General features: G+C 34.7%; 1 protein-coding gene across 9 annotated transcripts in view; it reads left to right on the forward strand.

The window, feature by feature from the left end:
* Positions 1-13,438, forward strand: part of LOC149795652 (alpha-adducin-like) — a 160,104-nt gene that overhangs the window by 120,526 nt on the left and 26,140 nt on the right. For 4 of the 9 annotated variants that reach the window (XM_089965476.1, XM_089965481.1, XM_089965478.1 and 1 more), the window contains 4 exons: positions 3,864-3,977; positions 6,631-6,660; positions 9,733-9,909; positions 11,286-11,435. In XM_089965476.1, coding sequence (XP_089821602.1) covers positions 3,864-3,977; positions 6,631-6,660; positions 9,733-9,909; positions 11,286-11,435 — 471 coding nt within the window. The remainder of the gene's footprint in view (positions 1-3,863; positions 3,978-6,630; positions 6,661-9,732; positions 9,910-11,285; positions 11,436-13,438) is intronic. The other 5 variants (XM_089965482.1, XM_089965483.1, XM_089965480.1 and 2 more) reach the window with 4 other exon arrangements.

Raw genomic sequence — 13,438 nt, forward strand, 5'->3', positions numbered from 1 at the left:
GGTTGAGTCATCAGAGTAATCAGCACAACTTAATTACAGTTTGCTATCATTATTACTATTATTATCATAACCATAATCATTATAATGATGATGTTGAAGCAAAATATTAGTAATGTCGGGGAGTAACCATTTTCTTTTCCGAGGGCTACATGTTTTTGGGGACAAATGTGATCCTTAAATAGCTTGAGCAAAAGTACTCTTGCTCTGATGTGTGAAAAATGTAACTCCATCATATTATGTTAAAATCTGTTTTGATTTTGAGATAAAGGAAAAACTATCTTCATGTAATCATTAAATAGTCAGTCCCGAACTCTTTGTTCTTTGTCAAGCTTGAGTGCAGATGTATTCCTTTATGCAGGTTTGTAATATATGGAAATTAAATAGAAACAATATCAATATGTCATACTTTTCAACTTACAAGTTGGGCTGGTGTTTTAGAAAGGGTTGTATTAAAAATTGTCAGTATTGTTTCTAAGCTATCTGGTGATATGAAATCTGTTGGTTGGCATCATGGTTGAGGCAGGAGTTTGAGGAGATTCATTTTCATTCCTCAAATAAAGCTAGCATCGGACATTAAATCTCCCAAGCCTCCAGGTCAAAGTAACAGCAAGGGAAAATGTGGCATGTATACTTGTCTGGAGTATATCTTTTGAGCAACTCATGATCTTGCATCACATAGTCATGATGTCTGCCTAGGTGAAGTCAGAGCAAGGGGAAATGTATAGGTATTTCTCCAACCAATACTTTACCTGATCACAGTAATATTAAAATCATTCTCTGCTACTGATGAATCCAGCTCTTCCTGAAAGACAGTAATACCTTTCCATCTTTATAGCGACGTCCTGGACTCTTTATCTAAATTTCTACTTAATTTCAGCTATCCAGTTTTTGAAAATGTTATATTCTGTGCATGTAACATATACAAGATATGCAGTGAATTTATTCATATTTTTGCATTTATCATTCCATTCATTATTGTTATAAGTGAAACAGTACACCTGTGTAACATATTGATACAATTCATGATAAACAGCAAACGATAAGATACATAATCAATACATATATGACCTTGATGGTCCTTCTGTCTTTTGAAGGTCTGTCAGTGGTTGGTGGTGCTGTTTTATGTGTGTTGACCTATTGTATTTCCGGTATGCAGATTACAGACAGACATAGACTTGGCATCTATTTATATGCCATTCTCATCCATGACAAGATGGCAGAATAGTTTCAAACAGATTACCTGTTAGTTTTCTTTGATTTTTATACATTTGGGACCATTTATGGCTGCTTCATTTGATGTAGGACTCACTATAGCCACCTTACCCTTGCATTGCACTGCATGAATGCTTTAAAACCATCTTATTAACAGTTTCATCTCTCACTTGAACTTGGAAGATGACAAGGTGACAAACTCGTGTATTTGAAATCTGCCCTTTGCTGAATCTGTACTAATTTTATTTATCCTGTCGGCATGTGCCGTCACTGATTAAATATCTCAGCATAAAGAGAGACATTCCAGATTTGTTCCCCATATACGATAAAAGCAGACATGCTGACAGGATTTTATCTAAAGGGAGAAGCTCCCTCCTCAAAAAAAAAATAAGAACAGGAAGGAGGAAACGGTCATAGTTCAACATTTACTTAACACTTCAATATCAATCTCTCTTTCTTGCTCTTCTCTGTTAGAGCTCTGTTGAAATCAAAATCTGTAAAAGATGTCACATATTGTATGAGCATTAATCTGTTGATTGTTTCTGTGCATAATCTGTTCTTTATCTGTGTATGAATATTGGTCTGAAGGCCAATAGCCCTCCTTTCAATCTTCTGTCTGAAGGGGCATTTAGTCCCCTCCTTTCAATCTTCTTTCTGAAGGGGCATTTAGTCAGCTTGAATATGTTGGGGAACTGTTCTTAATGGTTATGTACAATTATTTAGATCTCACAGATATTTTCTTTTGGCTGCTTCTGCTCGAAACTAAGATTTTTCACTAACATAGCCCTGTCAGAGTTTCACTAACTTGAATCAGTTCTTTACTGACTACTATAGCAGAATTCTTTTTTGTTCTTTAATGCTGTATTAGGATTTTAAGTCAATCAGTGCCATAGTCTGCATGTTCAGACATATTTTGTTCAAATTTCTTATTTTTTCAGCTTAAACCTGATAGTGATAGATAGTTTTATAGCACATGATCCTGCTGGTTTACATTGTTGAGAAAAGAAATGAAAATTGCATTCTACATTTATTGCATGTCCAACAAGGAAAATAATCATGCACACTGATGATGCATTATCATGGCTACATCATGAATGCTGTACCCCTTTATTCGGAATATGTTGGAGGAGGACATGCCTGAACATCCTGATTCAACCATATATTGGGTAGAAGTTAGTTTCTATGGAAGAAACTTTGAGGATGTTGCCTCTGTTGGGAATGCCCTCCCCCACCAACATTCAATACTGCCTATAAATCTAGGCCTCATTTAATGACATTGTCATATCTAACCTTGACAGTCTTGAAAATTGTGTGGAAATTACCAGGTGTCTCAGATACTATTAATGACCCTGGTAATGCTAATGAGTCTGTTACCTGTTACTTTATTACCCCACTGGTACAAATCACATACTAATATGTATGCCTTACTGAAATGGTCTCATCAGGGTTGGCAGGTCTGTAGAAGTTGTTTTGGAGGGTCTCAGGATCTCAGTCATCTGGCCACCTCCATTTTGTCATCGCCCTTCCTGACAACGGTTCCATGAAGTGGACATTTTGCAGAAGGAGACAGAGCTTTTTGATTCTTCAGTTTGCCACTGCCAGTTATTATAGCCTTTTTTGTGACCTTGACCTTTGGGGTTAGGGGTATGAATGAATCTGAGAATCTATCAAGATACATAACATGCAAAAGTTCTTCATTGGTTTATAGGGTAGCAGTTTTTTTGTAAATTATGTTTCTCCAATAATACTTGCATGCATAAACATCAGGAGATATTTTCCATGCACCTCAGACAGAATCTGAGGGCATGTATGAACCATTTTTGGGGACAACAAACCTCATATCTATTCTGGTACAATATAATATAAGCATAGTTTCATAGACAGATGGGTCTGTTATGGGTTTTGTTTCATCTGCTCCAATTGGACAGAGTTTTAACCCTTGTTGATTAACTTAATCTCTTCAAGCACTCCACATCAATATTTTCGCGTGTCCCAGAAATGACAAACTTCTGATTAGTTTACAGGCCCTTTGCTGATTGCCTACTATCTGTATTGTTAGTTTGAATCAATCAATTGTCACCAAATGGAGGTTCATCTCAGGTTAGATTGTATTGCTCTAAGAGATCAAATTTTAAGAGGAATGTCTCTTTTCCCACTTGAATTTGCAGGTGATGAGAGATAGATGTCACTTGACTGCTGTTAATGTCATCTTTATTATTTTCAGCAATGTTATGAATTTGTTTCAAGTTCTCGAAGGTTATGTAACTTTCATAATAGCATTAGTGACATTCCATATCTGTGGAGGTTATATATAGTGGATCCATATCCATCTCTTTGTTTACATCCTCTGTTATGCATTGTTTCTTTTCAGTTACTCTTGAAGGACATGATGGATTGAAAATCAGTTTAGTATGAGGCTTCACATTTAAATCATCTAGGCAATGTTTGGTTTTCTTAATTTCCTGACAGACTTCAACAGGACTATAGCCCCCATTTTTCTTAACTTTGCCCTTCAGTTGTATCATATTGTTAGGGGCATTGTTGTCATATGGGCACATTGCTGGTTGATGCAAGACTATAATTAGCCATATTTTGAAGATTATTGCCATATTTGAATAAATTCACTGATGTAGGGTGTTTAATTTTGACAGAAGAGCACGTAGAGCCAGGTCCAGATGGTCACCTGATTTCCACAGAGGAGCGATTACAGCAGACAAGCCTGCGTACCTCACAGATTTCATCAGATGCTGAGCCTCTGGAGGATGGTATGTCATAACTTACAACTCACATCATGAAATGGACAATTGTGTTTTTTGTGCCATGCCCCCTCCCCATGTTTTTTCACCAATTGCTGCTTCCTCAGGCTTCATGCTGTGTTAAGTTTTGTGATGGCTACTTGGCGTTAATTCAGTGTGATCAGGATCTGTTTGTAACAGTAAAGCTAATTCTTCATGATTTATTGAAGAGGATCCGTATGGGATATAAAATAGACCTGTTGTGCTCTATTCATGTGGTCAGAGTGAAAAATGAAAGCAGGAGTCATAGTGGCTACTGTCCTGAACTCAGATCGGCCCAGGTCAGTTACTTTGGTGTGTCCTTGGCATTCTAGTCCAATTGTATCAGCACTAAATAACCTATTTTTAAAGCTGTGCTGTAAAACACCAGACCAAATCAAACCAAACCAATCTTTGAAGAAGTTTTTTTCTCTGCTTAATGGGACAGCATACTGATAAAGATCCATTTGCTGCCAAAGAAAGTTGTATTATGTTCACTGATAATTGTAGCTTTCTTTATTCAGTTTAGTGGTAATGCATTTAAAAATTTAGGACCCTGTCAAGTAACAGCCATGTTGGTGGGCTGTGTGGATGCTTTTTGTTTAGGTATTTTAACTGATGTTAACACAGACTTTATCATGATGTGGATTGCATTCTTTAAGGAGCAGTGTTCTCAAGCTGAATTTTGGTAATATTTTTTCCTTTCCAATCCAGTCTGATGAAAATCATAAATTCTGTCTTGCCTTCTTATTGTCATGAACTTTATTTATCTTGCCGTTAGGGTACGTTGGCAGAGACTTAAGATTGATATGATTTATTCGATACATGTATATTTTATTGTGCTTCTTGATGTGGAAATAAACTACATGGGGATTCATATTTTTCAGTCACATTAATTCTCAGATTGAACAGCTCAGCATTAAGAGGTTACTGTGAAGACTGGTCGGCCTGGTGTCAGAATAATGTGACATGGTGGGACATCATGTTGCATGTCAGCGGCATAATGTCACAGTGCTAGACGTCACTTTAAACTGCCACACTGCAGACATTGTAGCGATATGATTGAAAAATTGTTAAAGCTACATTAAAAATCCAAATCACACACACACACACGCACACCAAAGCTAAGCTTTCAGATTGTAATAGTATTAAAGGGAGAGAAATATTACTTTAAAAATTGTCTTGTTAAAAATGAGCTTTAATAATAGTACATAAAATTCCAAAGATGGCGGTGAATTTATGATAGCATAAATGTAACTGCAACTGCAATAAATATAAAAATACTGTTGTAGAATATCAGCAAATTTTATTTCAAATTTCATTTCATTCTTGTGGTGGTCATTATAGTCTAACCATTTCACTTGTAAGCAGTGGAGGAATAAAGAACTCAGTCTCAGATTATTATGCAAAAGGGCTTTCAAGCTTAAAAATTTAACAAGTAAATACTGTATTTGCCATATATGTTGGGGCATTATAAAATAATTTGTAAAGTAATTTTTTGTGCACACTGTGTTCTGTGACAGATTTCTGATTTTGAGTTGTAAGTTTTAGGACATCGTTTCAATTGAAATATTGATGCATATTTGGTAAAGTGATTAACAAGAGTATTAATTTTAGGATTCAGAAATAAAATCATCTGAAACTTGTTTGTCCCAAAAAGTTTTTAAAAAATGATAAAATATGAAAACGGGTCTGTGTTTTTCATCCTCTTCATGACTGCAAACTTTTGAATTATAAATTGAGGTGGAGTTTTGAAAACTCGAGATGTTTTGAAGTGTGTACAAACACGTTACATTAAAATATTTATATGTTTTTCTGCCACTTTCCATCATGATATTCAAAAGAAATTACAGTACAGAGTTAGTTTCTATCAATTTGTCATCAAATAAGCATATTTTTACCTACTTGTATTATGCAGGGATGAGGGGTGTTGTCTGTTAGTTTTGGGTTGTGTGTAATAAGTATCAGAAGGTTAACCATAAGTGATGGGATTCAAAAAATATCTCAAGATGTACAAAAATCCATTTTCAACATGCATTCACATTTAATTTCTTCTAGCTTTTTTTTAATGATGCATCCATTTGCTTTTTTTTGCCATTTCCTTGAAAATGCATCATTTTGTTTGTGTTCATTCTGTATTTTGTTTGCTCTATGTTTATATTCTGTTTTCATTTTACTGGTAAAATTACCGTGTTCATGGTCTGTAGTTGAATAGAAGCCGTATCAGATCACACTTTTTGTCATTTTAGCCAGAGAGAATGACGTGCTTAGAAAGTTCATGCCAAATGACTTGCACTTGATGTCTGCTCAGAGTAGCAGAGACATTTTACATTCATGTGTACTCATTCTGCACACATTTCTTGGGCTTTAGAAAACCATTTGTCCATGTGAGACAAATGTTGAGTGGCAAACACAGAGCAGCATTTTCTGCAGCAACAAAATAAAATAAAATCTATAGTTGCCTGTTTTCTAGGAAAAGTAGCAATTGATAACAATTTGTTTAGACCTGATTCCACTGGAAGTGATTTTTTTTTTTCATTTTTATCAATTTTGTTTATAGTTTGTCTACATGGCTCTTACAGCTTGATATTTTGCATGTAGTGTAAATTGTTTTGCCGCTAGAGATCTCTGTCATTCATTCCAGGACGAGGCCAGAGTAACCAGACTAGTGCAAGTAAGTTTGAACGCCCACTGTTGCCATGGCAGCATTGTAATCTTTGTTGACCTAGACTCTACTAACAGTCTTAGCTAGTTTAGTACATTAGAATCCTTAGATTAGAAGACCCCTGGTCCAGTATTTTTTTCTTCTTTTTATTTATATGTAACAATTTTGGTACTTTTCCATTAACAGTTCTATATTTGTGTGTATAACAAGCATGCATGTGTGTTATTCAAGTAGCCCTCGGGGAAAGACCCTATTGCATTAACCAAAATTGGAATTTTGTTTGTTAAATTATTTACTATATACTGTTTACTTTATAACTTGGGCAAGTGGAAATAATCCCAGATTTGTTACATCTATATGCCATATCTTAGGAGGAGACATATAATATTACACTAGTCTGCCCAACCTTTCTTGGGGCTCTACATTCCACGAGACCTGGGTCAGGTTTTTATCATCATGGTTTTCTAGTCAAATTATCATCATTGTTTTCTTGTGAAGTTATCATCATTTTTTTTTGGTGAAGTTATTATCATTTTTTTTGTAAAGTTATCTTCATTGTTTTCGGACGATGTTTTACAGAGTTTTGACCTTTAGCACTAATCATAATGAGACTTCTGTGTTCTAATTGCAACATATTTAGATTTTTTTTTAACCCTGAAAGGCATGCTTCTACTGTTCATTGAATTGTTACTGTACTGTTTACATTGTGACTGGGGAAAGTGGAAAGAACTACAGATTTGTCAATCTCTACTTTAATTTGTTTGCATTTGACTTAGAATTTTGCCCTTCAGTTTTGTTTACAAGCATTTACTTTCAAAGGATGTTGTTGATTGAAATCAAATTTGTTTTGAGGCTTGACATTAAGAAAAACTGTCGAGTTTAATTTGTATTATTTTGAAGCAACAGTTGTGGCCCCTAATTGCCTTAGAACTTCACCCTTCATTTTTATTTCTGTCAAGTTACTTTTAGTAGTAGTTCATGGATTAATTTAAATTTTGGTATGAGGTTTTACATTAAAAAACACTTGTGTTAAGTTTTATTTTCACTGTTTTCTGGCAAAGTTTGATGGAGTTGTTGCTCCTGTTTGACTTTAAAATGTACCCTTCAATTTCCACTCATAACTATTCAAGCACTTCATGGATTCAAAGCAAATTTGGTATGAGGCATTCATATTAGGAAGATTTAGGTCATGTTTTGAATGTTACGATTTTCTGGCAAAATTGCCAAGGATTTAATGCTCCTTGTTAACTTAGAACTTTGCCCTTTAATTGCATCATACTGAAATGGGCATCTCTGGCTTTTTGACACATTTATAATTTGTTTTTTTTTTTTGTTGTTGCTTTTTTAAGCTTTACTGGTCATAGAAGATTATCATGAAGACCAACACACCATGATCTACTTGGTCCTAAATGAAAATGGTGCATATCAAACATACAATATGCCTGCCACAGTGGCCATCTTGTTGACATGGGGTTTACACCTAAAGATTTCTTATTCTGTCTTGTTGGTGTCATCTTAGAATTAGTGAAATTAGTCAGGGAACCAGACTAACTTTACAGCAGCACTCTGGACGCTTTAAACTGCTGGAGTAGCAGATACATTTTGCATTCATGTAAAAGCGTCTGCCTGATCAAACTGTTGATTACAGAATTTTTTTAAATGGCATCCAGAAAACAATGCATGTTTAAGACGAAAGGGGAAAAAAAGCTCATATAAAAGTGTTAATAATGAACACAGAAGAATAAAAAGGAGTGTTCAGATTCTTGTGAATAAAAGCTGGAAAGGACACAATTACATTTATTGGACATAACGTGCCAATTTGAGGATGTCTTGTGGCAGGAGATATAATTGCTGTCATCATGTGAACTGGAAAAGAATTTCCAAGAACTATGTCTAGTTGAGAGATATCAACAAGCCATTGAGTTGCATAGGATTTGGAACTAGAGTTTGTGCAACTGTACTAGTAGTAAATAAAGCCTTTGCGTAATTTACAATCTTTACAGTTGAACATAATATTTATCATTGATGCATCAAACTTTTAATTACAATTTCAAGCTTTACAATAGCAGTTATTGATATTTTGTTACAACTTACTCAATACTGGTCAATCTTATGGAAAAGTTTTACTGAGATGGACTTGTCAGGATTGGCAGGTCTGTATTGTTAGTCAGATAATGAAAATGGTGTGAATCTGATGCCCAATATGGCCAAACATCATCACTACTCTGCCTAAATCTATGATTGTATTGTCATTGTGTTTTTAGTTTCTCTCTCTGCAATGACCATAATCAAAATCGTATCACTATTTCTATACCATATCAACATTGTGCATTAACTGAAAGACTTATGCTGTCCAAATAGAAATGGCGAGGATCTGATTTCTAATATGGCCACCCTGGCATCCATCTTGAAAATCTTACCGTTATTCCTCTAAAATGGAAAGACATGTCAACATTGGGTTTTCAGCAGACTTTTTTTGATGCCTTATTGGTCTGAAATGAAAATGGTGCAAAGCTTACATCAATGGTGTCCAGCACAGTAGATAATTTAACATTATTTCATTTCAATCCACATTGTACAGTTACCTGCTTCAGTATTCATGTCATAATAAGTTCATATCATTGCAGTAAAACATCATATGTCTAGATGACGACACAAACATTGATCTCTGGACTGGACATCAACAGTTGTCTATTTGCCATCCCACCCAGATGGCTTGAAAGACTAAGCTTTCTACTAATTTATAAAATTTTCAAAATCTTTTAAACTTGGAAAAATGTAGTATTAGAAAAAATGTAAGCAGTTTTAGAGCAATTCAGCTGTTATACCTTTTCAGATCATATGTTAAGGAAAATATTTCAAGTTTCTTTGGATAAGTGATTTTCCTAAATGTACAGTTAATTTTAAAGTGAAAAATTCAATCTTGTTTCTTTTGTCTTGATGATCATTTCAGCCATTTAACTTAAAGAATTGTATGCTCTCTTTTTAAGTCTGGATAGTAAATGTTTTACCATCAAACTAATAGTTGTTGTGGGTATTGCATGTGTTGTATATGTGCATTGTTGTTTTGCATGCTTGTAGCTGACACTCCCAAACACCGATCCCAGAGAACCTCTGATCCCCCCACCACCAAGACAGTAGAGGAGGAGGTGGAGGAAGAGGTGTTCCAACTCAAGGCTACAGCAGTTGTCACAGCAACCAGCCCCTTCTCTACCACTAACAACCCCAGCTCCCCTTCCACAAATTCTCAATCCACAGGTGGGTATGGAATAAGCATTATGTAACACGACATGTATTTCGTAACTAGTTATTAATTATGACAAGAGAAGAATTCAAACCACCAGATCTTTCCCTCTTATCTGGGGAAATTAATCTTTAAAAGGGAGCTGTGGTAGCTCATTTCCTTGAGCATTGGACTTATAATGCAAGGTTCACAAGTTTGATATCTGCACAGGCCATCCCAGCTTTGCTGCCTCAGCGTGTTATTAGGAAAGGCAATTTTCTCTTGTTTACTTGGCATGATATTCCTAATATTGTGTTATTAGGAAAGGCAATTTTCTCTTGTTTACTCGGCATGATATTCCTAATAATGTGTTATTAGGAAAAGCAATTTTCTCTTGTTTACTTGGCATGATATTCCTAATAATGTGTTAAAAGTGTCATTCAAATGACCCAAAATATCCTTCAGAATAATTGCCAAATTGACTCTTACAGTTTGAAAATGAAAAAATAATTTCGCTTTTAAAATTGTGTGAAGCTAATGGGCATTAAGATTTATCAGTAAACAGTTCTTATCTCAAATGTTCCAATTATACTGGCCTCATTGTATAGCCTGTCATGTGCTTAAAAATGGAGTTAAACCCAAAAGAACAACTACAGCTAGTGATTTGCATTACCCTTTACATTTAGCTCAATTCGATTGAGACTTGCTGCATGTGATATAAGTAGGATGCATGATAAGAACTACTCTTTAGTCAAAACAAAGCTTTGTTTCCAGCTACACTGCTATTTGTGGTTTTCTTGTTATTTTAAGATGTGTCAGAGTAGTACAACACATTTAAATATTATCTCAAGTATTTCAGTTTGGACTCGTAGAATCTATTTCCTTTTCTTTTCTGTTATTAAAACTTGCATGCTGTTTTGTTAAATTACTGATGATCTCCAAGTATGCATTGTGATATGTGCATGATATTAATTGCTATAACATTGAAAGATTGGCAACGATTCCTGATGAATTCAAGAATTTGTTTCTTGAATGTTGTTTTTTGAAGCAGGAGCATACAACTATTTTGCACATCCTTCAGGTCTGTTTTTCATCCAGTTAAGATGACCTGATAGTATGTAGCAATATTGGCCTATCTGCAGAACAGATCAGTACCTGTGAAATTATTTCCCCATAATGAAACCATGTTTCCAATTCTTGCTAGTCAGTAAAACTTCCATTCTTCTGATTGTGCACCATGTGTGATTGTTTTGAATATTTGTATTGAATTTCTTTGTACAGAAAGCAGTTATATAACCAGAAATGCACATTGAAACATTCCAGGCATCCAACTAAGTTGTTTTAGTAGAAGGTTGAATGAACTGAAACATGTACAGAAATGTAGAACCAGTTTTTTCCTTTGCTTTGTCAGTTGACATGCGTGCTAGGAGAGCCTCTCCTAGATATGCTCGCCATGCACCATCTCGGCTGTCTCGGGAAACCAATGTCGACGACATTTTCGACAATCCATCCCCACATAGCAGTAGCTCTTCCTTGTCTGCAGGCAGTGATAAGTATATGGGTTGGTAGAATTACATATATCCAGTCCTAACCAAGGCTAGGGTGCTGGTGTGCGGTTTTCTTAACACGATTAATCAATTACACTGTAGGCACAATATGTACAGAAATATATTACTGCACTTTGTAGTCGACTCTCTGTTTTGATGCTTGATATGTTATTTTGAGCTATCCCTAAAAATTCAAACGAAGTTCACATTTATTACTGATATGTAGAACTGATAATACAGAGAATTTCTGTAGCAACTTAAAATCAAACGTCTTAGACAGTTCTAGGTCACAGTGACCTTTCCACTGCTATATGCTGGCATAGGTTAATGCATCAGGTCTGTGCTTGGCACTTTTGTAGTCCAAATTACTACCTTGCTTGCTGTGTAGTCCATCATTTATTTGTAGGCAGTAGTAAAATTCAGTAAATTTTTCTTAGCTCTACTGGTCATAAACTGTTATGTGTCATCTGATGCCAGGGTCAAGCTAGACTTGAATTTTAGGGAGAAGTGACTTCTTTTTTTTGGACAGAACAGGGAGAAGTGGGAGCAAAGCAAGAAATATCCATCTGCATTCTCTTATTTTAATTTTGTTCTGTGTTTCTCACTATGCATTTGACATAGTTTTAAGCAATACTTTATTTTCAAGTTGAAAAATCTGTTGTATGTTTATTATCAACACATTTTGTATGTGTATAAAAGTTATACCCAGGGTATTCATACTTGAAGGCATATATGTATGTTTGGTTTGAAAAGCAAGATTGGAGTCTTAAAATTACATAAGAGTAAAAATGCTTAATAAACTACCACTTAATTATTTTTTTTTATTTTCTAAAAGTTTTGTGTAAAATTGTGGTCATAAAGATTTCTAACAAACTTTGAGACAACCCCTACAACATGTACATTGTTGTTAAGTGACTTCAATCCATACTCTTTATTCTGATTTCATTGTTCAAAAAATTAATGTAACTATTAATAGCACTGAAACATTAAAGTTGACAGATGACTGAACTATACCCTTTTTTCCAACCTAACATCAAAGAACACGCATTACGCCATGCAAGTGCATCTATTTTTAGAAATAGGGATTTTCTTAATATAACCACTCATTTTCTAGCTTCATTATAAAAATCCATTAATATGACTGTATATAGATGGTTTTATTATTTGCCATTGGTTAAAAAGTATTTGCTTCACTACTACATATATTTTTCATATTTTCACAAAATTGAATGATGTCAGAAAACAACCTTAACCGTACAGCATTTTTTAAAATTCCACAACATAGTATTATCCCGTGTTTATGACCTACATGATTAAATATTTAGGCTAAATTTTCTTTCACATAATATTTAAACTTTGTTTTCATTGAATTATATATTTTCTTTTATTTACCACTTATTTACGAATACAGTCTAATGAAGTTACATTTCATGGACGCATCGATGTCTGCCTTTACGGGTTCACTTACGGTTTCCAACTGATTTTATAAAGAAAATAACACAAACACAGCATTTCAAATCTTCACTTTTTTAAAAAGAAATAGAAATTGCTCTTCACTGATTATATTTTTTAAAAAAAACATTACTATTTACATATTGATGTTTAAATTTTGAAACAGATTTTGGTATATTTTTATCATAGTACAGTGGGTCCAACTTCAGGAAATCAAGCAGTGATATTTTGCTCCAGAAAGGGTTAATGGTCAGTTAGCTATTAAAACACGCCTGTGAAAGTACAAGAGTTTGTTGGCATAAGCTAATTGGTATCAACACCACATAAATACATTTTGCCTTGGGTTACAACACTGCCAGAAACTCCTGGCTAGAGCGAAAGAGCATCTCAAAAGTCTTAAACTAAAGCCAGTCGTTTTCTTTTAACAAACAGAAGAATGCAAAGTTTTCATTTTTCAGGCGACTTAGTTGCCCACTTGGCCTGGTAGTGTGAACTCCGGTATAGTGGCACAAGTTATCACTGCTCCTTCTAAACTACTAGGAGGATTGCCATGAAACTTTACACA

This window comes from Sinohyriopsis cumingii, chromosome 7, assembly GCF_028554795.1.
Source record: "Sinohyriopsis cumingii isolate HCF-2022 chromosome 7, ASM2855479v2, whole genome shotgun sequence".
Lineage (NCBI taxonomy): Eukaryota > Metazoa > Mollusca > Bivalvia > Unionida > Unionidae > Sinohyriopsis > Sinohyriopsis cumingii.